At 50.7% G+C, this 27941-nt stretch overlaps 1 protein-coding gene across 4 annotated transcripts in view; it reads left to right on the forward strand.

Moving 5' to 3' along the window:
* The window catches only part of SIRT1 (sirtuin 1), a 2084986-nt gene that overhangs the window by 1814786 nt on the left and 242259 nt on the right, over positions 1-27941 (forward strand). For 3 of the 4 annotated variants that reach the window (XM_069610638.1, XM_069610636.1, XM_069610639.1), the window contains one exon: positions 22603-22668. The exons of the other annotated variant lie outside the window; for it this stretch is intronic. In XM_069610638.1, coding sequence (XP_069466739.1) covers positions 22603-22668 — 66 coding nt within the window. The remainder of the gene's footprint in view (positions 1-22602; positions 22669-27941) is intronic. 4 annotated transcript variants of the gene reach the window in all.

A 27941-nucleotide genomic window follows, 5' to 3' on the forward strand; every position in this document is an offset into this window, starting at 1 on the left:
TGTTGGCTTGGAAAACGCTAATAACAGAATTGTTTGGAGTAATACCAGATCCAACAGACTCCGAAGAGAACGAAACCCGGCCGCATGTGCCAAACATTGAAAGGGATTGACAAATAGGCTCACGGGGGAAGGGAGGGATAATGGGAGCAGTGCTTACGATAACTTGATGTGTAACTGAACTATTATGATTATGCTGCTTGTTTGGTTTTTGTTGTTTTGTTTGCATAAAATCAATAAAAGAAATTATTTAAAAAAACATATCGTCCGCGAAGGCCGCGCCTTTCTGCTGCTCCCCCCCAAAAGGGATGCTCTGAATCCCCCCAGTCTCCCTAATTGCCTGAAGGAGAGGTTCTAGGTAAATCGCATAGAGTATAGGGGAGAGCGGACAGCCTTGCTTAGTTCCTCGCCGCAAATGTATTCGCCTTGAGGCCCTACCATTAACCATCACTCTGATGCTGGGGTCCTGATGGTTAGCTCGGACCATCCTCATAAAGTCCTCCCCAAAGCCCATTTTCTCCATTACTCGAAACAAAAAAGACCACTCCACGCGGTCAAAAGCCTTTTCCGCATCCAATGCCACCAAGACCGCGGGAGTGTTTGTCTTCTGGACTTTTTCGACTATGTGGGCCACACGCCTGATGTTGTCTGCCGTTTGCCTGCCTCTAATGAACCCGGGCTGATCAGGGTGGATCAAACCCGGGAGGATGGACTCGAGACGGATCGCTAAGATCTTGGTGTATATCTTCGCGTCGGTGTTAATCAAGGCAATGGGGCGATATGAGGATCTGTCCTCAGGGTCTTTATTAGGTTTGAGGATGAGGGTGACCTTTGACTCCTCCATAGAGGGGGAAATCCTACCCGTTTGCCTAAAAGAGTTAAACAGGGAGGTCAACTGCGGGGCTTGCTGCGTAATGAACAACTTATAAAATGCGGCAGTATAACCGTCTGGACCAGGAGCTTTATGCCTCGGGAGAGCCCCAATCACCATTCTCACTTGCTCTTCCGAAATCTCTTGATTCAGGGCTTCCCTCTTATTCCTACTAACGTCACTCAGAACCACCTTTTGTAGAAATTTTTCCTGAATTTCGCTCCGGGGGACCTGAGAGGCATATAGGGAGTCGTAGTACTCTGCAATGGCCTCCTGCAAGTCCTCTTGCCTAGTAACCCGCGCACCTGATTCTACCTTCAGCGCTGTGATCGCATTCCTTGCCCTCTTACCCCTTAATAGGTGGGCCAATAGGGCATCCGGCTTATTCGCTTTCATGTAATATTTTTGCCTCCCCGCCAGCAGGGCACCCTCAGCTTTCGTAGTACGCAAGAGTTCCAGCCGACCCACTGTTTTCCTGCAAACCCGCATAGCTGCACGGGAGGGGGTATCACCCGCCGCTTGTCTAGCAGCCTCCACCTCATCATCTAACTGGGCCTCTAATACCTTCAATAACTTTGCACGGTGAGCTGCCGCTGCAATCAGTTCCCCCCTTGGGGTAGCCTTAAACGCGTCCCACCTTATCCCCTCCCCGGTATTCTCCTTTCTATTGGTCTCGAAGAATAGATTAATCTTTCCCTCAATATCCTCCCTAACCTCCGGATCCCTCACAATAGCCTCTGAGAATTTCCAACCCCACAATCCCTTCGCTCTCTGGCCTATGTCCAACACCATGGAAACCGTTTTATGATCCGCTATTCCTAATGGCCCGGTATGCACCTCACGAATGCTACCTACCAGGCCTGCTGAGACCCAAATGTAATCAATTCTGGATTGCGAGCCGTGCACCCCCGAAAGAAAAGTGTAGCCTTCCTCATCCCCCTTACATTCCCTCCAAACATCGCGCAGCCCTACCCTTTCAATCCTACCCTTTAGCTCCGCTGACATTACTGTTCCTCCCCCAGCTACCCGCTTTCCACCCCTGTCCCTTTCCCTGTCCCATGCAATATTGAGATCGCCCAACAGAATGATTTGACCCCACGCTTCCTCCTCCAAACACCTTCAGGACTCGATGCACAAATTGCTCCTGACCCGAGTTAGGGGCGTACACTACTTCTATTGTGTATAGGGCCTCTTGGTACTCGCCCCCCCCCCCTGGCTATTATATACCTCCCTTTTTTATCTCTAGTCACATCGCAGACTCTAAAGTCCACCGTATTCCGGATGGCCAGGGCCACCCCCTTGCTTTGTTAGTGCCCGAGGCATGTAGGATCCGGTCAAAGCCGCGTAATTGTAGCCTGCGCTGGTCCCTGTATAGCAAGTGCGTTTCCTGTAGGCCCATGATGTCCGGCCTTGCCTTCTGCGTAAACAGCTCCAGCTTTTTCCTTTTAAGAGGGGTATTCAACCCCCTTACATTATGTGTTAGCCACTTCAGCGGATCCCCAGTGGTGTATGATCGCCAGGATCAGTAACTTCCTACTTCCTCTCCCCCCAGTCGATTGCTCTCTGTCCTTCCCCTCCCAACTGTTTCCTCTATTCCTCCCCCCTCCCACTTCCCCCTGAAGGATAACACCTTCCCGCACACCCTCAACTCCTAACTCGGGCATCCCGCCCTTACCGTTCCCAAAATGGCTGCTCCGCCCGCAGACCCTCGCTTTCATTCACCTTTTAGAGGCCCACCACCCCTACCACTGTCCGTTCTGCATGGAGAGTTGTTCACTTCTGTACCCTCCCATCGCCGCAGTTCCCCGGTTGCTGCAGATCCTTATCCTTTGGCTCTTTTCTCCGTTTGTCCCCTACAGTCGACCACTCCCAAGACCTTGCTCTGGCTCGGCTAGTCGGGTTTCTAGGCCTTGAGCTCGAAGGGACATCCTCCAGGTCCACGCGTAACAGGTTAGCTCCTTCTTGTAGTGATGAAATCCGCCTCTGTGCACCGTCCCATTCAAAGAGCAGACCGAACGGAAAAGTCCATTTGTATCGTATTGCCCTGTCGTTTAGTATCTTCAATAATGGGCTCATCTGCCTCCTCTTCAGGAGTGTACTGCTTGCCAGATCCTGAAACAGTGCGATCTGTTGGCCCTCAAATGTAATGGGTTCCTTTAATCTTGCCGCCCTAAGAACCGCCTCTTTCTGCGCATACCTAGTGAATGCTGCTAAAACATCCCTCGGCCTCGCTGATTGGCCCTCGGTCAGGCGCCCCGTTCTATGCACCCGATCAAGCTCGATCTTTCCAGGCTCGCTCTCGCCCAGGATCTCGGCAAAGATGTCTTGGAGAACCTCTTTTAAATTCTTATCCTGCACCGTTTCCGGCAACATTTTCACTCTGTTAATTCTGCGGGAACGGTTTTCTAAATCCTCCACTTGTATTTCCAAGTTTCTGGTGGCGGTGTCCAGCCTTTCAATTGCTTCGCTGTTGGCAGTGGTGTCATGGTCTACCTCCTGGAGGCCCCTCTCTAGGACATTTGTCCTCTCACCCAGTTGGCGCAGTTCATGTTTCATTTCTCCTAGGGCTTCATTAAGATCCGCACGCATCAACTGGAATTGTTCCTGAAAAGTCTTTGCTAAATTATTTTGTAAAGCTTGTAACTCCCCTAAGAATTCGTGCCTATGCATTATTGCCAAGTCCTCTGCATTCCCCTTAGATGGGCCCTCCCCCATCGTCTCCCTGGGGGATCCGCTTCCTTCCTTCGAGGTTTGCGCCGGCCACAGTTCGTGCAGGGTGCCATGCTGTTCTCCTAGGACCTGAGGCGCCTTGCCCCCTCTTCCCTTGTTCTTCGCGGTCATTCCGGCCGCTTCGCCTCTCCCCGAAGCCGTGATGTTGCCCCCGCTGAGGGCGCCGACCTAATGCGCCCCGCCGTGAACCCTCTGCAGCCAGGAGGGTGAAGAGCTCTGTAGTGCAGGTCCTCCCCCTCTGAAAAGCGGGCTCTGGTTAATGTTTCTCCCCAGGAGTCTCCCTAGAAGATCCGCCTGGCGCTGTCCCTTGACCACCGGCACCACTCAATAAACTGGATTGGCCCCAACTCCACCGCAGCCCGGGGCAGGCGTCGTCGTAGCTGCGTTCCTCTGGCTATACGCAAAGCCCCCCTCAGACCCGGGTCAGTTGCTGCGGTGGCCCTGCGACACTGCTCCTTGCGGACCCCCAGGCCAGGTGCATACTGAGCACGAGCTGCGTGCTGGAGTGTGGAACTGAGGCCCCCCACGCTCAATCAGGTTTCACTGCTCGGTGGGCGAATGGGGGTACTCCCCCATCCACAATGGCCTCCTACCTTCTCCTTCACCTCCACTCAGCCTGGGCACCACTCCTTGTCTGAGGCCTCAGGTGGGCAGCTTCACCTCCGCTGGCTTATGGCGACTCCCAGTGTCCCAGCAAGCAAGTGCCCCCTCTGTGTCTCAGCGCCAGCAGGACGTAGGGGGGGGGGGTCAGCGGGCTCGCCATCCTCAGGAGGCTGCAGCCGGGGCTGTTCCTCAAACCGGGCGGCCGTTCGGAACTCCTTTAAGATAGCCTCCGGCCGCAAGCGCGGCCCTGCTGCCACACTCTCCGGCACTCCTGATGGCCACTGCACCTCCACGGGGTCCCAGGAGATCCTCGCCCCGCTCCTGCCAATCGTGCCTGCTCCCCCGCTCCGCTCCTCCTTACGGACACGCTGCGGGGCTCTTCCGGGAGGCCGCTCCGCACACAAGCCCCTCCGATGCCGCCGCTGTTGCTCGCCTCCTCACACCGCCGTACCACGCAGCCCGCCGTTCCCGGCTGCAACTCCCCGAGTTCGCCGCCTTCGAGCGGCCACCGCCGGCTGCCTCGTTCCGGGGCTCAGGGATTCACACAGCATCCCAACGCCATCTGCCCCCCCCCACAGCCGCCCTCCTCGCTGTAGAAGGCCTTCGAGCCACGCCAGGAGTCTAGGCGGGCCACGTCCCGCAGCGGCCAAACACGTCGCGGCCCTCCGATGGACCGCTCAATGGGGGCTCACAGTTTCAGCACAACATGGACCGCTATCTCGAATGTCCAAACCATCCGGGCCACGGCTACTGCTGGGGTGGTGGGCACCTTTGGCAGAGGGGTCCGGGGAGCGCCGTCGGCACATCTACTCAGTGCCGGCGGCCATCTTGGAATCCGGCCACCCCTCTCTTAACATTGTCTTTCGCTTTCTGCATCCACCTTTTCAACATTGTTAACCAAAGACTTGACTGCAGCTACAGGAACATTTTTGCTCCTGGGCCCTTGCCCTGTACCACCAACTCTGGCACAGGCCTACTGACTCTGGTCACATTTGTTAAATCTGCTTTTTCGAGATTGATTCTCCATTCAAACTGTGTGGTGCAACCCTTTCCTATAACTACCCTTTCCTTTCCACTGCATAATCATTGTGAAATGCCATTTTGCTCAGTTTTCATTTGAAGTATTGCCTATACTGATGCGCTGTCTTGCTGAACTGGTTCACAACTGATGGGAAGTGTTGCTAGGGTGTAGAAGAAGCTATTTCTAGATAACTTGTGTTTTCCCTCCCTTGTGAGAAATTGCTAGAGGATCCCTTGTGTGTAGTTGTCACTGTGCCGTTTTGCTCAGTTTTCACTCTGGTTCACTTGGTCTACAATGTATATAGGGAGTGTGTATATTTTTCTATTGACTTAATTTAACTTGCTTGATACTTGTGATACATGTGTTTTCTTAGAAGTGTTTAAAATAAATATATATATGCTTTTTAAACTACAAAGCTTTGGTCAGTGTTTTCTTGTGCCATAGTACAGTAGGCCTATTGTGTAAACCCTGAATACTGCTCATCTCCCTCTTGAGATAAGTCTGACTGCTCAGCCACAGCTACCAACTAAATCTTTGTGGTACAGACTGATACCAAAGGGGATTTATTGCTCTCACCTGTAGTCCTAATCTGGTGTAGTGCTCCCTAAGGGAACTGCACTGGATTTTGCCTAACAATGACACCACACAGAGTACCCAGCTTAAACAAACAAGCTCAATCACATTGCCCCTAGTGTAGTAACGAAGAAGCGGACATGAGCCACGTGTTTTGGTCCTGCCACAAGGTGCTAGGTGTTCGGGAGAATTCTCTGTTAAGGCTAATTTCCCAAACCTAGTGAGTCCCCCAGCAGCTTTGCTGGATTTTTGGGGTTTATTTTTTTCTCCTGCTAAGAGTGAGACTCTTCTTCTCCCACTCTTAGGCATGATTTGAGTATGTCCTTTGACTGCAAATGTGTTTTATGGGCTATGGGGTCTTTTACTCCATAGGGCTTCATGTGTTTTTGGTATGTGTTACACAGCACCCTCAGTGCAGTAACACAGGGGTGTCATAGTGACCCCCAAACATAGCCTCCATACCCTGGGACTGACTACTGTCTCCCAGGGCATGTAAAGTCACCATTGGCTTTACTAGTCTCAAATTATGAACAGAACCAGTACAAACCATCATATTGTTGAAGTACTGGTAGGGATAATTCGATTGCCCCTGGGTCTGTTTTCCAAGGGGGCACTGTCCAGTCCCCCCTTGTCGAGTTTCTGGCTGGTGGCAGTGGATACCAAGCAAAATATTCCACCGGAATATTTCTTATAGGATTTTCCCATTGATTTTAAAAGCACCACTTTTTGGTGCAATGTTAAAGATACCGCTGGGTTATTTATTTAATATTTATTCCCCGGTTGGGTCTTTTTGCCAGGACTCGGTTTTAAAATGGCGTTTGTGTTCGCCTCTGAAACTCTAACCCAAGTTGAGCCCTTTGTTCCACTTTTTGGCGGGCTTCTCCACAGAAGCCCTGCAAATGGTGCCACTCTGTCTGGGGTCTACAGGATGTGTGGGAGGGAGATTAGGCACCCTGGACTGAGTTGCCTTGGCAACTCAAGTCGCACTCTTGTGTAATTGGCCCAGTGGTGAGCCGCCCGGCTCACCACTTAGCATGTTTGAGTGACAGCTAGGCTGTTGAATGGGGGATTTTCTGCATGAAAGCAGGGCTTTAGGGGACTGGAACTTCAGAAGTCGCCACAGGACCTAAAGAATCCGAAGAGGGGAGAAGCTGAGCCATCTACAACGACGACACCACCGGTGGAGCCCTGCTGTACGAACTGACCACTTCCCCGACGACAGAGGAGATCTTCTTCCAGGAGAGTCTTCTTCCCTTTGAGCTGGTGGGACCAACCAGTTCGCCTTTTTCACCTTCCTGGACGTCTCGTGGTCGAAGCGCCCGTGCCAAGCAGCCCGGCGGCTGGATAGCCACGCTTCACCACTACCACGAATAAAAGGGTTGTACCTTTTAATCGGAAACTCCGCGGCTGGTTTCTTCCCTGGCAGTGCAACGACCTTCAGCTTTCTTCCTCGTCGAGATCATCTCTTCCTCTGGTCGAAGCCACGACTTGCACCCGCTGCCAGGAACAACTGCCACAGCTGGAGCTTTCTCACCATTTCAGGTACTGTGTCCCGCCTGGTCTCCCTTGCAACAGATTGTCCAAGGTGTCCTGTAAATCCTTAACTTTCTAACTGGGTTGACCTCAGACCTGCTAACTTTGCCTTTCTGAACTGATCCAACCTCTTTTTGACTTTTCTGCAAAGACTTTTAGTGCATTTCCACTATGTGATCTTGGGCACATTCCGCCTTGCTCTCTCCACGAGTGGGCCTGGCCTATGAACTTTTTGCTCTACAGTAGACTCTGCTTTTCTTGACTTGCTGTGGTTCTTTTAAGTGTTGTTATTGTATTATTTTCCTAATATGCCTTTTTTCTCCCTTTTTAAACAAATTATTGGAGTGCAATCTACGGTTACACGCTCACCTCTGTTTTGCTAAATAAGTGGTGCCTTAACCTAGACTTGTCGAATAATTAACTAGGGAGGTGTATATACGTATAGTGACTGTGTTTCAACTTGCTTGATATATTAGTGCCAGTGTATTTTCATAAGTGTGTTTTTAAATAAATTATATACTTTTATACCAAAGCTCTGGTCAGTGTTTGCTTGTTCTACTGTATTTTTAGCCCTATTGTGTATACTCTATATACTGCCTAACTCTTCTTGAGAGAAGTCTGACTGCTCAGCCACAGCTACCAGGTAAATCTGGGTGGTGCAGGCTGCTACCAATTGGGTTTACTGCTTACTCCTTTAGTCTTAAACTTTTTGCAGTGGTCCCTAAGGGAACTGCACAGGTTTTTGCCTAACACTAGGCTTCTGCTCCAGAATCGAATAAACCTGCAGAGGGGCGGGAGTGCATAGATACGAGTGGACTCCAAAGGAGTGCCTACTAGGCACCTTCCCCAGATTGAGTAAACACAAACACACCGCAAAACTGTGTGCTGGGCCACCGCAAAACAGCAAAAAGATGTGCTGGGCCCATCAGAAGGTGAATCGGGGGCACCTCCGAGAGGGTGAGAAGCTCCAAAAACCATGGCTTGGCCGGCCACCATGGAGCTATCAGAATAATGAAGAGTCGGCAAGACTCCTTGATTTTGCAAATTACCCTGTGGATCAGGGGAGTGGGCGGAAAGGCGTAGGCCTTCATGGCGGTCCACTGGAGGTGAAATGTGTCGCCCAGAGAGCCGGGGCCCTGACCTTGCAAAGAAGCGAACTGGGGACACTTCTTGTTGTGCCAGGTGGCAAAGAGATCCATGTGTGGGTGACCCCATCTGTTGAAGATCTCCTGAAGAACGAGGTTGTTTAGCTGCCACTCTTAATTGTCTGCTTCTAGCCTGCTGAGCCTGTCCGCTTCCAGGTTGGATTCCCCCTGGAGGTGGAGTGCCATGAGGTAAATGTCGTTTTCTAGGCCCCACTCCCACATACTGATCGCCAGTCTGCACAGAGGAGGGGGATCTGGTGCCTCCCTGCTTGTTGACGTAGTACATGCTGGTCGAGTTGTCTGGATGAGGACAACCTTGCCCCTGAGAAGCGGTAGGAATGCTGAGCGCTAGCCAGATGGCTTTCAGCTCCAACCAATTGATGTGGTATTTCTGCTTCTGTCAAGTCCAGGTGCCGTGCACTGAGGCGCTGTCCAGGGTGGCTCCCCAGCCCTCAAGCAAGGAGTTTGTGGCGATAGTGGTCTGGGGGAGGGCGGCCGAAAGGGCTGGCCCGTCCGTAGGTTGCAGTCCCCGGACCACCATGTTAGGTGCGGGTGTAGAGATGGAGGGACGTTGATGATCTCGGATTGAGAGCCCCTCTCCTGGTTCCATGAGGCTGCGAAGTGCAGCTGAAGCCTCCTCATCCTTGGTCTCGTGAGCGCGACGGCTAATAGGACTGCTGCAAGTAGACCCAGGGATGTTGGTACCACCATGCCGAGGTCAGCTCTCTGCTGAGGAAGTGGCCGGTGGCCCTCTTCATGGCCGAGATTTTGTCCTCCGACGGAAAACCTTCTTGGTGCACATGTCCCAAATGAGGCCCAGGAAGGTCAGAGTCTGCGTGGGCTGCAGCTGTGACTTCTTGAGATTGAGCGAGAAGCCCAGTTTGTGTAGTATGTTCATAAAAGCATGGGAAGAGTGGTGAACCACTTGCGGAGATGTAGCCCTGACGAGGCAGTCGTCGAGGTATGGATAGATGTGGAGCCCCTGCGCTCTGAGGAGGGACGCTACGGCATTCTTGAGTCTGGTAAAGACCCAGGGGGGCAAGTTGAGGCCAAAAGGAAGGACATTGTATTGAAAATGGTAGCCCATGATCCTGAACCATAGGAAAGAACGAGTGGGCTGCCAAATCGTGACGTGTAGGTACGCGTCCTTCAGTTCCAGGGAGCACATCCAGTCTCCCTTGTCCAATGTCTCCGCTATAAAAGCTGGCGTAACCATCCTGAATTTTTGCAGGGGCAGGGAGAGGTTGAGGGTGGAAAGGTCCAGCACAACTCTCAGGCCCGCCTGGTTCTTCTTCTGAATGGCGAAAATCCTGGCGTAAAAGCCAAAGCCTCGCTGGGAGGCTGGGACTTTATCCAATGCCTGGCTCTCTACGAGCGACCAGATCTCTGCCAAAAGAGTTGATGTCCCAACCTGTGGGAGTGGAGGAGAGGTGGGAGGAGAGGCTGGGATAAGAAGGTGGTACCCCGTGGATTCTACGGATAGGATCCAGGGGTCCACGAAATTCTGCACCAGAAATGTGCATGGAGAGCAAGCCTGCCCCCCACCGGAGACACGTGGACCCGAAGGGGCGTGTCATGCTTTCTTTCCATCAGAGGCTGTCGCTGAGGAGGGGGACTGGAAAAAGCCCTTAGCCCCCCACCCCCCTTTGTTGCTTGCGCCGGCTCTGAGACGGCGAGCGGTCCGGCTGCCTGGATCTACTTTCCTGTAAGCCGTGGAACCCTCCATATGTATGACCCCTTTCCGAGCGCTGCTGAGATTGGGCGTGGTCTTAGTAAGGATGGATAAAGACTTGGCAGTTTGTGAGCTGTTTTTTTTGTTGTCCAGCTCCTTGTCCGTAGAGGAGTGGAAGAGCCCCCCCCCCCCTCCTCCTCGAACGGTATATCTAGAATGCGCTCCTGGACATCCGGGTTGAATTTCGTTACCCAGAGCCAGGATCATCTTCTCATGACAGTGGCAATACAGATGGCACGGCCTGAGGTATCGATATGAGCCACTGTGGATTCCATGAGGTCATGCGCCACCAGCTTGGCTTCAGCTAGCCACGCCTAAAAGCGTGATTGGCTCTTGGGTGGGGTGTTCCGGGAGTAAGTTCGCAATTTCCCACCATAATCTGGCGGCCAGCATGGCATCGGTGTTGGCTTGACATAGATTTAAAGAGATGTTGGAATTGAGTTTCTTGCCATATGCCTCCAAGTTCTTCTCCTCCTTGCCTAGCAGCGCCGCAGAGGAAGAGACCGAGGACGACTGGGGCTTGGAGTATAGTGACTCCGCAGCAAACACCGAAGAGTGTGGCTGAGGATGGGCCAAAAGCAAGAGTGTATCCCCATCCACCTGCCTGTACTTGGCGTCAAGGTGTCGCTTGACCGGCTGGCTGAGTGAGGTTTGAGCCAGCCTTTCTTGGCCAGAGAGACTACATCGGTCTGATTTGGAATCCCCAAATCGGCAGAGGGGCGTCGCTTGAGGACTTCTCCAGAAACCCCTCGGCCGGCTGCTCAACCTCGGGTTGGGGGAGGCCCAGGTACTTCTCCAGACCAGCAAGACATTTGTGGAAGGTCCTAGCTGAGGATGGCGTGTCCGGATCCTCCTCCTCATCCGGATCCTGCAGATCTGGAAGATCTTGTGGAGGAGGAGGAGTAGTTGGTGCCGGAGGCTGGGGTACAGAGACCGCGGCTGAGGAGGCAGCAGAGGCTGCGGTGGAGGCCCCAGTGGAGCAGGCTGGGGGGGCTGGAGGAGGTGGCTGCGCCTGGGGCATCGGCGGAGGCATATGTGGTGCCTCTAGCATTGCGGGGAGGACCACTCTGATGGCATCTTTGATGATAACCCCCATCTGAGGTGACTTCATGAGGCCGAGGAACTTCTCGAAGAGCACCTCCTCACTGGCAGGGGGTGCCGACAGGGTAGCGGGGAGCTGCTGCGTACCCTGTCCATATGGACGCCAAGGAAATCTATCCTGCGCAACTGAGGGGTAGACTGTAAACCACGTACTCGGTTGAGGCCAGTCCCACCTTAACCCTCGTTCTTCATCTAATTACTAGAATGGCGTTGGATGGGTGTCTCTTTCTGGTGCGGCGGCCATTTTGTTGAGCTGCCTGCCACGTGCCTGCAACGTGGTGCTCAGCCCGCTGGGCCCAGCCTCGTCCAAAACGCTTGTGTGTGGATTACGAAGCCCATCTTGCTCCTCGGGCCTAATCCCGGTAGGTGTGACACCCTCGATCCTCGGACGTATTGCCGGTATTAGGGTGAAGCCCCTCGGCCATGGTGCCGGTAAAAGGGCAGAGCCCCTCGCGTGTAGACCCGGTAAAAGAACCTTCCGGTCCCTCAACACTGTGCCCGGGAGGATCCGAGGATCCCTCGACCCGAAGGCTGGTATCTGAAGCAGCCTCGGTGCACGTGCCGGTAGAAGGACCTGCCCGGGCCCTCTGGCGCGGGAGAGTCCCTGGGAAGGAGTCTCCCTTGGGGGGTGAGATGGAGAATATCGGCCCTACATTGGGCCTGGTTTGATGTTTCACGAATTTCTTGCGATCCTACGGAGGTGACCTCCGGAAGAGCTCCCTTCACCTGGCGAGTCTGTTCTTCAGCGCCTTAGAGGACAGCGAGTTGCACGCCAAACATGATTGCCAACCGTGGTCTTAGCCAAGGCACGTAGGCAGGGGGTGTGGGGGTCTGAAGTTGGAAAGAGCCTGTTGCAGGATGGACACCTGCTGAACCCTGTAGAAGTCGACACACGCCAAGGAGTAACGTGACGCCTGAGGACCGAGTACCTGAATGATAGATGAGACAAAAAAAACAGAGAAGAAATTTGGCTCGTTGCCGTCGACGCGGAAAAGGGGACTGAGGTGTGGTGACGGAGGGTGGAGCCAGGGCAGCGCATGCTCCCTGGGCCGCACCCCTGCATGCACGCCTCTAGATTTGAAAGGGAAGGTTTTTTTCATTTGAAAAGGGTTCCTCCTCCTGTCCCTTGGAAGGGACGCCCACACATACAGTATGGAGGAAAGGGGACATGACGTAAGAGTACTGGTGTTAGAATACCTAAAGTCGGGCGTTATTCCAGAATGACTACAAGTCCGCAATATCCCGCAGGTTTTCATAGATAACCCTAAGTTTAAGTTAAACTTTTGCGGTGTGGGCAGTCATTGTAGCAGAGACTGGATTTTCCTAGTCATAGAAACAGCTGAAGAGCAGACCAAAAAGCAAGGTGAAGAACTCGACGCATTGGAGAAGAAACTAGCTGAAGACCTTGTGAATAAAGACGTGAAACCTCTTTTGGAAAAGATAAATGAACAGACGGAAAGGTTCTGCCAGTTCAATCTAGACAAAAAAGTTTGGAAACTAAAGAAAGATATTGAATGGTACAAGGAAGAACGCACATATCCTTACCTTAAGGAAAGTTATCACCAAGACCAAAATAAAGGACATATGCAAAAATTCCCATATAACCAAAAGAAAAAATGTGTGACATTCTCCAATACTTCGAACACAACTAGTGGAAGCGAGTCGGAATTGGGAGATGAAGATCCATCCACATCTGGAGCTACGAACACCCTGCCTCAGCGGTCTTTTCGGTCACGAGGGGGGCGCAGAGGCAGACCAAGAAGAAACAAACCAGTTCAGGAATACGGAGTCCGCACACGGCAGTGGAGAAGACCGCCAGGAAGAGATGTGGTATCCCCAATATTCAACTTAACTGACCATTGAAAGAACAAGTCCTGTCCAGAGTGTTGAGTTATGTACCTATGAAAAAAGCAGATAGCTTCCAAACAGAGGCAGAATTAAGAAGGTTTTTCAGAACGGTCAGATTAAAATACTTTTTTAGAAATTCTGACTAAACCGATAAAAACAGAGATAAAATAGAAAGTACCACAGGGCTGAAACTACCTTCGTAACTCCTACGTCCCGTCCTCTTTCCTCCATACTTATGGGACATCTCTCCGTCCTGTGGGACGGGACCAGAGCACTTTGTAAAAAGCATCCAAAAATGTTTCCAAAAATTGGTCCTTCCTCTCTTTCTTGTGCGGGGCCCGGCACGTAACCCTGCCCACCTTGGCTCCGCCCCAGTGCATCGCCCAACAGTCCTTTTCTCTGCTCATTCGGGACTGGACGCACTTGCATCCTTGGAAGATTTTCTTGCCTTTTCCTCTCTGGTTCTCACTAGCGATCGTTTACTAGTGTGTCTATGTCTTTCAAACTAGACTTTCCAGATTGTTCATCGTGTCACCGTCGTTTCACGAGGGCGGATCCCCATCCTCTTTGCTTAGAGTGTTTGGGTCCGGATCACCGTTGGGACTCCTGTTTTTAATGCGACTCCCTTTCGGTCCGGGTACTTCAAAGTCGGTTGGATCGGTAGGAGGGGGTGTTCCGGCGAACTCCTCCACATTTTCAGGCGTTCGACGAGAAGAAAAAACGCCCGGTAAGTTCTTTAATTTTCAGAGCACCCCGGGCGGGGGATACCTTTCCGGATTCCTCTCGGGCCGGGTGGGGCGTTGATCGCTCTGTCACCGGGGTTCGCCCTGAGGTGCCCGTTGGGCCTAATAATTCTACCGTAGTTTTCTCCGAGGGTCTCCGTAAGGGGCCTGTGAATACCGGAGTACGCTCCGAGGCCCCTCCTGTGGGGGCTGTTTGTAGACCCAGTTCTACTGAGTCGTGGGGCACCGGAGCTCGCTCTGAGGCCTCTGTCGGCTTCCCTCAAAAATAAGACCGGGGTGCGCCCCGAGGCCTTGGGTGGGCTTGTCGTTACCGAACGGATGTTCGAGGCCCGAGTAGATAAGGCTGTTACCGGACCTGGGTCCGAGGTCCTTCATTCAGAGGCTAAAGCTACCAACATTTCTGAGAGGCCTGACAAGGCCTTGTCGTTGAAAGCTGTTTCTCACCGTTCCCGCTCCTGCAGTGATACCAGACCTGTTGAGGGGGCAAAGAAGCAAAGTTCTTCTTTTAGCGGCAGTGCTGAGGTCCTTCCTTCGAAAACTGAGTTGGCAGTTGGTATGTCACAAAAACATTCCAGGCCTCACAGTACCGGCTCTGCCGAGCTTCCTTATGTTAAGGCTAAAGTTAAGACCCCTGATCCATCGACGGGGACCCCTGCCTCACTTCCTCACGTGCCGCAGTTCTCCTCAGATGAGGACAAAATGGCGCCCTTTCCCGCCACGACCGCGGCGGCCATTTTAGGTGCTAACCCTACAACTATGCCATCGGCCTCAGGTGTGGGGTTTGGTCCCTTGGGTGAACATAGACCCTTGTGCGCATCCTTATCGGCCAGTTTACGATTGGAACGCCCGGATGCCTCTTCCGCACAATGTTTCGTTGCCTGCGCGGTCGGCACCTTTGATTTATGTGGCTACGTCGGTGGAGGGGCCTATGTGGCACCCTTCCCCGTTACATCCCTGGATTTGTCCACCTCATGAGAGGCCTCCTCAGGTTCCGGAACAGTCCTCGGAGGACGCCTTTTTCGGTAAATTTCAAACGCTTATGCGTACCGACCCCATGAGGGAATATTTCAAAGGGCTTTTCAGGGAGATAAGTCCACCTGCACCTCCGGCTCCACCCGTTCCTGCGGTGGTTCTGCCGGCGCCTCCCTTGCCTACGGTGCCTTCCCCGAATCTTCCACCTTTGCCTCCATTGTCCCCGGTGGACAAGGCAGTGCCTGACACAGCTCAGCAGGATCCTGACCTGTCGGGTGACGCCCAAGGCGATCAGGACAACGAGGACCTTCCCCGCACTATTAGAGCTTTTCATGACCAGGTACTGGACATGAGTTTCTTAGATGTTCCGGTGCCCGAGGCACCTGCTCCACAGGGGGGGTGGTTTCTGGGGCGTTCACCCTGTCTCCCTTGGAGCGTACCGACCTGTTCTTGCAGAAGGACGTTCTGGCCGAGGTCCGCAGAGACTGGGAAAAGCCACACTCTGGACTTTGTCAATAAGAAAATTGACGCGAGATGCAGGCTGCATTCTTCGGAAGAGGTGGCCCTGTCGTCTTGTCCGCCTCCCTCCTCCACAGTGGTGGCTGCGGCCACTTTGCAGTCCAGGCCTACAGCATCCTTGTCCACGACGGCTACTCAGGTTATGGGAAAGGAGGACAAGCTCCTAGACTCCCTTGGGAGGAAAATCTTCGCCAACTCGGCCTTGCAGCTCAGGCAGGCTAACGCTGAATTGATTTTAGCGGGAGCTAACATGCGGATGTGGAAAGGTCTGTCGGAGTTTGAGGAGTTTATCCCGGTCGAGAAGCTGGAAGACTTCAAAGGTGGCCTATCCGACGCCAGGGTCTTGGCCCAGGATCTCCTGGAGGCTGCGGCTCATCACGTAGACACCTCGGCTCGGGGCCTTATGCTGGGGGTTGATACCTCACGGCAGGCGTGGCTGCATGCCACTAAATTTTCAAAAGAAGTGCAGGACAAGGTGTTGGACCTTCCGTTCGATGGTAAGGAGCTCTTTCATTCTATAACAGATGTAGAGCTCACCAAGACGAAGGATAGCACTCAGACAGCTAAGTCATTGTCTGTCCTGGTTAAGACTCCTTTCAAAACCCAGAGACCGTTGTCACAAAGTCGACCTTCCTCTGGCTTTAGGGGCTTCCTTGACCGCAAATCTCAGAGTGGATACCCCTGCGGGGAATAACCGCCGTAGGCAACAACGGACGCGTTTTTTCTCCCGCTCTTCAGCCTCCTCCTCAGGTTCAGGTGGCACCGCCACCGATGAACCTACTAAATGAGGGTTTTCCGCGCTTGCACGAGACCCCGGTGGGAGGACGCATTGCGTCTCATTGGGAGGCGTGGCAGACCATCACAGAAGACAGATGGGTCTTGTCAGTCGCTTGGGCGGGCTTCCGTTTATCTCTACCCCCTACCCTACCCCACCCCTCCACCCTCCTTTTCAGCTGTCGGGCTTGCCCTCCCTCAAAGCCGAAGTTCAGAAACTTCTGGACCTCAGAGCTGTGTTACCCGTTGCCCTCGGGGAGCGAGGGGAGGGCTTCTACTCCCGGTTGTTTACGGTGCCCAAACCCAACCAGGCTGGCCTGCGCACCATCCTAGACCTTTCCCAGTTCAATCTTTTCCTACCCCAAGAGAAATTCAAGATGATCACGCCCAGCCAGATACGCTCCTCCTTGCAGATGGGCGATTGGCTCAGCGTTGTGGATCTTCAGGACAAGTACATGCATATCCTGATTTGGAACCCACACAGGAGATATCTCTGCTTCTCTTTGGGAGAGGAGCACTTCCTGTTTAGAGTGCTTCCTTTTCGTCTCAGCTCGGCGCCGCATGTCTTTACGAAGATGATGTCGGTGATTGCGGCCCATCTTCGTCTCCAGGGTATCCATGTGTATCCATATTTGGACGACTGGCTCTTATGCAGCCCTTGTCCGCTGGCAGCAGCAGGCAATCTCCAGTCTCTCCTTCAGCTCCTGTTCCATCTTGGGCTGTCGGTGAACTGCCGGAAATCTTCCATGACGGTCTCGCAGGACCTGATTTTCCTGGGTTTTCGCTGGAACACGATCGACTGCAGAGTGTACCTGACCGGGGACAGAATGGCAGATCTGTTAGCCACGTGTCAGATGTTTGCGCAGTCGGAGAGCATGTCGGCCTGGTGGTTCCAGAGGCTTCTGGGCCTCATGGCCTTGTGTGTGCTGGCTCTTCCTCTAGCTCGTCTCAAGATGAGATGGACACAGATGGCTCTTCGAAGTTCCTGGCGTCAGGCTGTGGACCCGGATTCCAAGCAGATAATGATTCCGGATTCCATGAGTGGACCTGGATTGGTGGTCACCTCTCAGCAACCTGTCGGGGGGCGCTGGGTTTCAGGACCCAGCCCCCATGGTGACGATCACGACGGACTCCTCCCTTCTGGGGTGGGTGCGACGTTAGATCTTCAGGTTTCACACCTCTGGTCGCCTCAGGACAAGCTCCTGCACATAAATCATTTGGAGCTTCTGGCGATCTTTCTGGCGCTCAAGGCGTTCAGACCGCTCATTGCCAACAAGGTGGTCCGCATACTCTCAGACAATGTGGTGTCAATGTATTACATCAACAAGCAAGGGGGAACGAAGTCTCCCCCCCCCCCCCCCCCTCGTGGACTTGTCTATCCAGATATGGGAGTGGGCCGTGCTTCATGGTGTCTGGCTGCTTGCAGTACACATCCCGGGCCAGCTGAATGTCACAGCGGATGCCCTCAGCCGGCGGACAGTGGTCAGCTACGAGTGGGAGTTCCTCTCGGAGGTCCTCTCCTGGATTTTCTCGCGTTGGGGTACACCGGAAGTGGACCTCTTGGCTATGGCGGTAAACAAGAAGCTTCCTCAGTATGCCTCCAGAGGGGGGCTGGGAGCCTCCTCTCTGGGGGATGCTCTCGAGATTCCATGGCACAACATGAGAGCTTACGCTTTCCCACCTCTGCCTCTAGTCCATCGGGCAATCTGGAAGCTGAAGAACTCTGTGAATTGTTCGCTTCTGCTCATAGCCCCGTGGTGGCCGGCCAGGTTTTGGTTTTCAGAACTTCAACACCTGTCGGTGTATCCGCCGATCAGGTTACCAGTAACTCCCGATCTTCTTCATCAAGGGGAACAGCAGATGTGGCACCCCTCCTCACAATCTCTCAGCTTGGCGGCATGGTGCCTGAGTTCAAGTCTTTAGAGCATCTTAACTTGTCTACGGATAACATGCGTATTATCCAGGCAGCCAGGAAACCCTCGACCAGATCCCAATGCAAGAGTAAATGGCTCAGGTTCTGTCATTGGTGTTTGGAGAAGCAATTGGATCCAAGGGTGGCTACGATTGACACGGTACTGTTCTTCATGTCCTCCCTAGCAGAGTCGGGTGTTCACGTTCTGTCATGCAGAACTTACCGTTCAGCGGTTTCCGCTTATCTTTCTACAGACCAATGTTCTTATTCTCTGAGTAACCCAGTGGTTAAGAGGCATTTTGCAGGCTTGACACGCCTCTACCCTCCGGTTTGTAGTCTGCATCCGCCGTGGGACCTAAATGTAGTCCTGACGGCGCTGTGCCATAAACCTTTTGAACCAATGGCCAGGGTGGACCTCAAGTACTTAACCTGGAAAGTGTCCTTTCTGGTCGCCGTTACGTCAGCGAGGAGAGTGAGTGAGCTCCAGGCCTTGTCGGTGGAGCATCCTTTCTTGGTCTTTCACAAGGACAAGGTAGTCCTGCGGACTAACGCGGCCTTTCTACCGAAGGTGGTAACTGAATTCCATCTGAATCAGTCTATCTCCATACCAGTCTTTTTTCCGAACCCTGCCTCAGAGGCTGAAAGGGTTCTGCACTGTCTTGATGTCAGAAGAGCTCTTAAATTCTACCTGGACAGGACTTCCGAGCTTAGGAGTTCTTCTCAACTTTGTGAGGGTTGAAACCTCCTAAGGGTATTCATGCACACCTGGTGCGGGGCAAGGCAGCCGTGGTTGCTTTTCAGAAATATGTCCCGTGGGAGTCCATCGCTAGGGCAGCTGCTTGGGCCTCCCCATCTGCTTATGTTAAACATTATTGTCTTGACATGAGCTCAAGAGCTGATGCTCAGTTTGGTCAGGCTGTGCTGAAGAACCTTTTTCAGTAAGGGGTATTTCCATCCACCCGTAGTTCCTGTTGGGCGTGCTTGGGAATCTCCCATAAGTATGGAGGAAAGGGGACGGGACGTAGGAGTAGAATCAGGTTACTCACCGTAGTGACCACCTTACTCCTAGTCCATAGTCCCCTTTCCTCCATACGCCCGCCCGCTGTCCCCTCTAATAAGGTTCCTCTGTTATTGCTAATAGGTCTCTGACCTGGCGATAGAAAAGGACTGATGGGTGATGCGCGGGATGGAGCCAAGGTGGGCAGGGTTGCTGGGCCCCGTGCAAGAAAGAGAGGAAGGACACATTTTGGGAAAACAATTTGGATGCTTTTTACAAAGTGCTCCGGTCCCATCCCATAAGACGGAGAGATGTCCCATAAGTATGGAGGAAAGGGGACTATGGACTAGGAGTAGGGTGGTCACTACGGTGAGTAACCTGGTTAATTTCACGCCCCCTCCAGCCACCATCTGCGCAGAGATCAACACGTTTGAAAATAAAGTGCTCCATGAAGTTCAAAATGCTATCAAGTGTAAAAACTACACCAGAGATAACATGACAAAGGATGAACGAGATGCAATCAAACATCTAGATGCATCACCTGACTTCTTAATAAAGCCGGCCGACAAAGGTGGCGGAATCGTGATTTGCAAAAAGATGACTATTGGAAAGAAGCAATGAAACTCTTAAGCAACGTGAAGCACTATAAACTACTTGATGTGAATCCCACTCATAGACTTCAAGAAGAAATCAAAAGTCTCACTTCACATGCAACAAGAGAGGGGTGGATTGACGAAGATGAAAGGCGTTTTCTCAATAAACCTCACTCTACCATGGTGGCATTTTATATTTTGCCCAAAATGCATAAAGACAAGCATCCACCTGGAGCCACTGTCCCAGTATGCTGACTTCTTCCTGCGTCCTTTCGTGGCATTTATGAAATCCTACGTATGAGAAAGCACAGAGATGATCAACACACTCGACAATCTCGAGATGGAAGAAAATGACATTTTGGTAAGCTTTGACGTTGAAGCCCTTTACACGAGTATACCGCAAAATGAAAGCCTAAAAGTACTATAAGAATATCTAGATCGAAGACCGGATCCAGAAGGCTGAGGTCCGTCAGCATTCATCTTAGAATGCACCAGATTGGCCCTGACGGAAAACATTTTCCTTTTTGAAACTAAAATATACCAACAGATACATCAAACTAGCATGGGGGTGGGGAACCTTCACGTCAGATATGGCGAATTTGTATATGGACACCTTCGAAACATCTTTTGTCCTCAATGACCAGAATCGGTTTCAACATCATATAAAAAATTGGAATCGTTATATTGATGATATTTTTACGATCTGGACTGGTACAACACATGAATTAGATCGCTTCAAAGAAAGGTTGAACACTCGGGACTCTTTTCTAAAATTCCACATGGTGGCAGACACACACATGCTCCCTTTTCCTGACCTAATAATTAAAAAAAAGACGGAGGAAAGTTAGAATACATTACTCCATTTTGGAAGCTACCACCCAAATCATTTAAAACTTAAATTACCGTTCAGCCAATTCCTCCGAATAAGAAGGAACTGTTCCGACATCCGAGAATTCGATGAACATGTGGTTGAGCTAACAAACCGGTTGAAACAACAAGGTTACCTAAGCAAATGTATAAAGAACGCAAAAAGGAGAGCCAGAAACATCAGACGGGAAACATGTTTAACGAAACAGACGAGGAATGTGGAAGAAATAATAACCTGTCACTACATACAGCCCAGTAGGTTCAGCAATTTAAAAGAGTGTACTGAAACATTGGCCCTTGGTAAACACTCCTGACATCCATCCGTCAAAACCCAGATTTGCTTTTAAAAAAACCAACAACTTCAAGCAGATGCTGGTACACACATACAAAGAGGAACAGAAATCAAAAACAGACCAAACCACATTGGGGGCACTAGCGCCCGTAACGGGCCATCACAAATGTGGACAATGCTCATTATGTGACCTAACAACCACTACAAAAATCATCAACCTATACCATATTGAATGGAAACTGAATGCATTTACAAACTGTAGAACAGTATGGGCAATCTACGGCATAAGATGCCAGTGTAATCTATGGTATATAGGGAAAACAAAGAGACCAGTACGGCAACGTATTTGTGAGCAACGTTCCTGCTTCAAAAACAGTGTCCCAGACAAACCCCTTTTAGACCATTAACTACAACTACAAAAAAAGCATACATACAGAGTTGAAATGGTATGTGATCCAAACTGTAAAAGGCAAGAGGAGGAGACCGAGACTTAGAACTAAAGAGGCTCGGACAAAAATGGATCCAGAAACTGGACAGCGTGAGGAATGGTTTCAACTCCGCCATAGAATGGAGCCTATTCTTTTAGGAAGACCATCACTAATCCAAGATAAAAACATCTCGTGATAGAGGTATCCTCTCCTATACCCAACACCAAAGAAGAATGTGAAACATGTGACGCAACAAAGCTGTAAGCATCGATACTATAAATCTTGAAGTTATAGTGCCTGTAATGAATTTGAACCAATAATTATATGATTGTAATTAAGAGGTCTGAAAGTATACATATAAATCCTGTGGGTAGAAAACAAGATGTGATCTTGTCTGGACGAAACATCATCAGTGAATATCAATAACTATCAATGTGTCCAAATGAGCACATTGGGAAATGAATGGGCATAGTGAACAGTATGATTTGGCCAGTTAGTAACAACTGTGTTACATGTCTTAACATACAATGTATGTAATCAACACTATTCGGTTTCACTGTGTATATAATAGAGATGGTTTCTCAAATTACTATAAAAAAGGAATATTGTCTCTGGTTAATAGCCAACATAAGAAGGGCAATACGTCCAATTTAGTGGGGGTCCACAGCATTTGAAATACTACCTCTGTCAAATTTGAAAGGTCAGTTCAGATGCAGAGTCTTTCTTCAATTACCATTAATGAAAAATTAAAAGTAGATAAAAACATATCTACTAATTTCATCACTTTGTAGGTGATAGGTGGGGATTATCCAACACCAAGGAATTACAATCATTTAATGTACAAAACAACACGAAACTCTGGGAGCGCGTGGAACACAAGTCCTCTTTTTACTTCCATGCTCCTAGCATTAAGTGCAGTAATCGGCATTGAAGGGAAGCGAGGTAAGACGTCGCCCAGTTGCGTAAGCCTGCGAGGGAAGGGGTTTCACCTCAGTACCGGCAGGTTACGTGGTTTTGTAGATAACACAAGCACCATCTGAAACAGAACAGTAATCTATCTGGCGAAATTTACCCAATAGAGATCACACAGCTTAGTGTAATAAACTCCGGGCATTTGGCCCGATGGGAGGTATTAAATAGTCTATGCAACGTAGACATTAGGAACTAAGCGCACTGATGTAGCAAAGATACAGGGGGGCCTTCCCTTACCGGAAATACTTACCCTTTATATAAGGAGAGACCTAGTCATATGGCTCTACAGCAGTAGTTCTGTCAGCAATTTATACTATTTTGTCTCAGACGGGCCCCATTGTGTGATTATAACAGGGGGTCCATTTCATCTTACCTGCAGGTACCACACGGGAGTCAAGCCTGTGACACACTACGAGACACAAACAAACACTGTTGTAAGCGCCAGGTAGGTGTTTCATTCATCAACCTATCCCATACTTTGGTATTAAATCACCTCTTACAAACAAGGGGAAATGTCTATAACAGACATTTTGCATGTTTATTCAACAGAAACAAATTGTAAAGCTCCATTAAAAGGAGCCCACAAAAAGATGTCCCTCTTCCATGTCTACTAAAAGAAAGATTAGTAGAAAAGCCCCACCTTCCATAACAGCAGATTTTAATGAATACTGCTCACCCAATTGACTTGGCTTTCTTGTCTTATCATATCTTTTAGAATAGGAAGAAATAAAGGGTTAGAAGATTCATTGAAGATCAGAAGCAAAGACTATCATCTGTCCTGAAGAAGGCCTCTGGAAAAACCTTCTCTATGATGGGGTTTATTCTACAGAAATAGGCCGAAACGCGTTGACACAACATCCAGAAGATATATTAATTTGAGAAATTACTAACTTGCATTCAACAACCTTGTGATGAGATCTTTTTGAAAACAAAGGACAAATTGTGACTAGATGCAAGAAAACCAAGAACACAAATCACCCTTGGAATATTTTTAGTTATGTTTTGTCATGTGATGTTTTTTGTACAAAATGAAAAAGTAAGACTTTTTTTTGCTATGAAATAAATTATCTAATTTGTGTATCTGATATTAGTACAAGAAGTTTTGAGTCTGGGTGTTTTCACAAGTAATCCAATCTTGGTATGCCCATCTATGTCATAAAGTGTGTGGCTTGCACATTGATAGATGTACAGGAGACGGGTAGTCTGTGTCTCCCTTTTTAGTTCAGGCATATATAGAATACATGCAGATTTGAGACATCTAGATAGTGGGAGGAATGCCGGTTTCACAGAGCGGTTTACAGCTTTTTATTGCCCTTAGATTTTTGGGATCCTAGGCAGTGGGAGAAACTGCCTAGGTTTCACAGACTATCAGGTAGTAATAACCAACTAGATTTGAGATTCCTAGATAGTGGGAGAAAGGCCTAGGTTTCACGGAATGGCAGGCAGTAATAAACGTCCTAGATTTGAGATTCCTAAACAGTGGGAGAAAGGCCTTGGTGGGATAGAAGACTAGGTGACACAGTTCACCTGGATGTGAGAAATGGCTAAGCAACACAGTTCACCTAGGTGTGAAAGAAGGCCATGTAACGTAGTTAATCTAGATGTGCGGAATGGCTAAGCAGCACAGTTTATCTGGATGTGAGAAATGGCTAAGCAACACAGTTCATTCATATTTGAGAAATGGTGACGCAACACAGTTCATCTGAAAGTAAGAAATGGCGAAGCAAAACAGCTCATCTGGATGTGAGAAATGGCTAAGAAACACAGTTCCCACACTTAGGTGTGGGAGGCTAACACACATTGGGTCTGTGTAATGTTGTTGGCATGTGTGTGTGGGTACATGTGGCAGAACATAGGCTTATGAGTCATGAGGTCGGATAAGAGGAATTAGAGAGTTGGGACAGTTTAGGCGGGTGCAGTGATTGCTGCCCCCCCTCCTGTGTCTGTACCACACCTACCTTGTCAGTCGTTGCTGATTGACAGTTGCTGGCTTCCTCCTTCCCCGGCTGACACCGGTGGCCACGATCTGGAGCTACTTCAGTAGGAGCTGCCCTTCGCCTTGGGCCCTTAGCCGATGGGGCTACAACGGGCAGGGGGCTGCCCTCAGTGGAGTACTGAAATGGGTCAGTAGGCCCAATCAGATCGCTTGGTAGGTGGGATCTGAGGTGGGGAACCAGCCGATCAGGAACTAAATACACACGTAAGGGGCACACAGACCAATGGGCTGCATGGCGGGAGGAGGTGGAGGGAGGGAGCACGAAGCGCACAAAGGATGGCAGAAACGGGGGCCACAAAAAACAAAAATCAACACAGGGGAAACGAGATTGGGGTCACCTCATGGATCAGTAGCAGAGGAGGCAGAAATGTGCATACCACACATTTGGAGGAAATGGTCCAACACCAAACAATATGTGGATAAGAAAGGAGGGCATAATATCATGGCACTATTAGAGATCTATAAGGTGAGTATAGTGCCTAGCTTATTGTATGGGTTAGCAGATCTTCCTCGCACTCATGTTATGTGGTTGAATAAAATTGAAGGTCAAATATTGAGACGGATAATAAATATTCCTTCCTCTACTCCAGTAGACGCACTTAGGCTAGAGTATGGCCTCACTTCTCTCATCACAAGCCGGGTGATTCAAAGAACGCTGATATGTTTGAAAATGTTACCTAATAAATGTAACACTAATGAATTGCTCTGTCTACTGGGTTCGGGCAACTTCTCAGGGAGTAATAATGTTTCAAATGGATTGTGTCCTCCAACGTATTCCACATCTTTGACATGTAATGTCCACAGCTGTGCTGCTTTGGAAATTTTTCGGCAGAGGGCGGCCTGTGTCGATGGCGTCGGGTCGATGTCCCTCGAGGGCCTCCGTCAAGGATGACATCGGATGTTCTAAGTAGGATACACAGCGCCCATAGCCTCAGTTCCGTTTTTTCCGCAAACGTGTTTGCTTCGAGAACTCGGCGCGCCTCGTGTTATCAACTTCGATAATGTTTTCTTCTCCTACCCCACCGACCCCGCGGTCAGGCTTTAAAAAGTGCAGGGACTGTAAGTCCAAGAGGTCCATCACAGACCTGCACCGTATCTACTTGTGGTGCCTGGGTGAGAGCCACGACACCGACAACTACTCCGTGTCAGTCGTTGACTGCCAAGGCCTTGCGGGAGCGTAAGGGGAAGTTGCAGGTAGGTCAGGTTGATGCCATAGGGGCCTACAGGTCTGAATTTGCTGGTAGAGGCCCATAGAGCTGTGGAACCACAGAGAAAGACTCTGTCCAAGACTGTGAGTCCCCCTGTTGACTTCAGGTCTACTCCTGTACCCAGGAGGGAGTTCTTTCACACTCTACAGGATATCTATGAGGATGAGGAGAGATCTGATGTAGAGTTGGAGCCTTTTTGAGGCTCCTGGTGACGCTCCTGTAGCTCCTGACTTGGGTTTCTCTGAGGACAGTCAATTTGAAGATCTGCGTCAATCTTTACAGGACACCAGTGGCCTGGACATGTCTCCTGAGATGGAGTTTGGCAGGCCAGAGCCTGGGGCTCATGCTGAATCCTCCTATAGGAGGTTGATGACGAGGGTTACGGAGTACCTGGGATGGTCCGGCCCTCTGGTTGAATTCGATCAGGATGACCTGACTGACATTTTAGATCAGGGTCTGTCCACTGACCCAGTGTTGCCTTTTCACATTGCATTACAGAAAAGGGTGGCTGCTGCTTGGAATACCCTGGAGTCTTTACCGGCAGTCAACAAGTCATTGACTGACTAATATCGCCCATCCTGTAGCGACCCCAGCTACCTATCCACTCACCCCATTCCTGAGAGTTTGGTGATTCAGGCGACCACGGCCACCTTGAGGTAGGCGGCATACCCTAGCATCCCTCCAGATAGGGACGACAAGCGCTTCGATGGATGGGCATGCAAGCTATTTCTGGCTGGGAGTATGGCCCTTAAATCGGCCAACTACACCTGTGCCTTGGCCAAATTTGTGCACACTTTGTGGAGTTGTCTCTCTGGCGGCTGAGCATATTCCCGAAGAGGAAGAAAGGTATGGGTTCCTTGCTATTGTGCAGGATGGCAAGGATGTCATGTGTGAATTCCTTCAGTCTGGGTTGGACACGGCAGACATTGTCAGCCCTGCCATGGCTGCGTGCACCGTGATACGCAGGTTTGCGTGGTTGCGGAAGTCAGGGTTTGCACCAGATGTTCAGGCCCGTCTTCTCAACATTTGTTTGGCAGCAAGGCTGAAGAGAGCATTGAGAAGTTGCAGACCTCCAAAGCAGCTGCTAAATCTTTAGGCGCAGCTGTAGGTCAACCTACGCCTTTTTGTCCTAGGGGACAGCAGTGGAGGGGCTTCTTTCGTTACTACTCCTCTTTTGGTAGAGCGAGAGGAGCAGCCAGTCAAAGGGACCACCATAAGGGTCTTCAGGGTCGACGGGGACGAGGTGCCAAAGCCACTCAAGCAGCTGCCTCTTTGCCTTCAGGCGCTGCCGCAGCTGCTCCGAGACAGCTATGAGGCCAGGACTCATTGTTCGCCGGTTGGGGGCAGACTTTCTCAGCATCTCAAATTGTGGCAAGCCATTACTTCAGATGCGTGGGTTCTGGAAACAGTAGCGTGGGCTACTGCCTACCCTTCCTAAATCTGCCTCACGACAATCCACCGGGGAAACTCTCTTTGAAGATTTCGGATCCACTCCTTGTGCAGGATATCTTAACCCTCCTGGAGAAAGGCACTATAGAACTGTGGCGGAGAGGAACAAGGGCTGGTATTCCCCATATTTTTTGATTCCCAAGAAAGACGGAGGACTGAGACATATCTTGGACTTGCGTTGCTTGAACAAGTTCCTCAGGGAAGGACAAGTTCAAGATGGTCCCTCTTTCTCAGGTCCTTCAGGCCCTTCTACTTCAGGATTGGTTGCATCATTGGACCTACAGGATGCTTATTTTCATGTACCGATCCATCCAAAGCACAGAAAATACCAGAGGTTTGCTGTTGGCAGCTCGCACTTTGTTTCGGGTCCTGCCATTCGGTTTGACCTCCGCCCAGAGGGTCTTCACCAAGCTCATGGTGGTGGTGGCAGTGTATCTCAAGAGATGGGAGGTTCACGTCTGCCCCTACCTGGACGACTGGCTGATCCGAGGGCGTTCTCCCGAACAGGCCCTGGATCATCTCAACCTCAACTGCGACTCCCTTCACAAGCTGGGCTTCTCCCTCAATTTCCAGAAGTCGCATATGACACCTTCCCAACAGCTCCAATACATTGGGGCAGTGTTGGACACATCCTTGGAAGTGCTCACCACCAAAGGTTTGTCCAGATGGTCGACAAGTTTTAACATGCCCAGAGTCTCCCGCTTTCGTATTCTTAAGGTTGCTCGGCTTCATGGTATCCTGCATTTTTCTGGTGCCAGACAGAGGCCAGGCTGCAGATGAAATCCCTTCAATGGGCTCCCAGGACGCAGTGGTCCCAATTCTCAGGCAAGATGTCGGATCTTCTGCAGATTCTGCTCATGGTCTCACAGGATCTTCTGTGGTGGGCCAGCGAAGTGAATCTGACGAAGGGAGAGCGGTTTTGGCAACCATGGCTGGAGGTGACGCTAGTGACTGATGCTTCCCTCACAGGAGGGGGAGCGCACGCCAACGAGCTGACCACCAGCGTTCCAGTCTTCACATAAATATTTTGGTGTGGAAGGCCATCAGGTTAGCCCTGAAGGCTTT

Source organism: Ambystoma mexicanum, chromosome 8 (assembly GCF_040938575.1).
Source record: "Ambystoma mexicanum isolate Mex_15411 chromosome 8, UKY_AmexF1_1, whole genome shotgun sequence".
NCBI classification, from domain to species: domain Eukaryota; kingdom Metazoa; phylum Chordata; class Amphibia; order Caudata; family Ambystomatidae; genus Ambystoma; species Ambystoma mexicanum.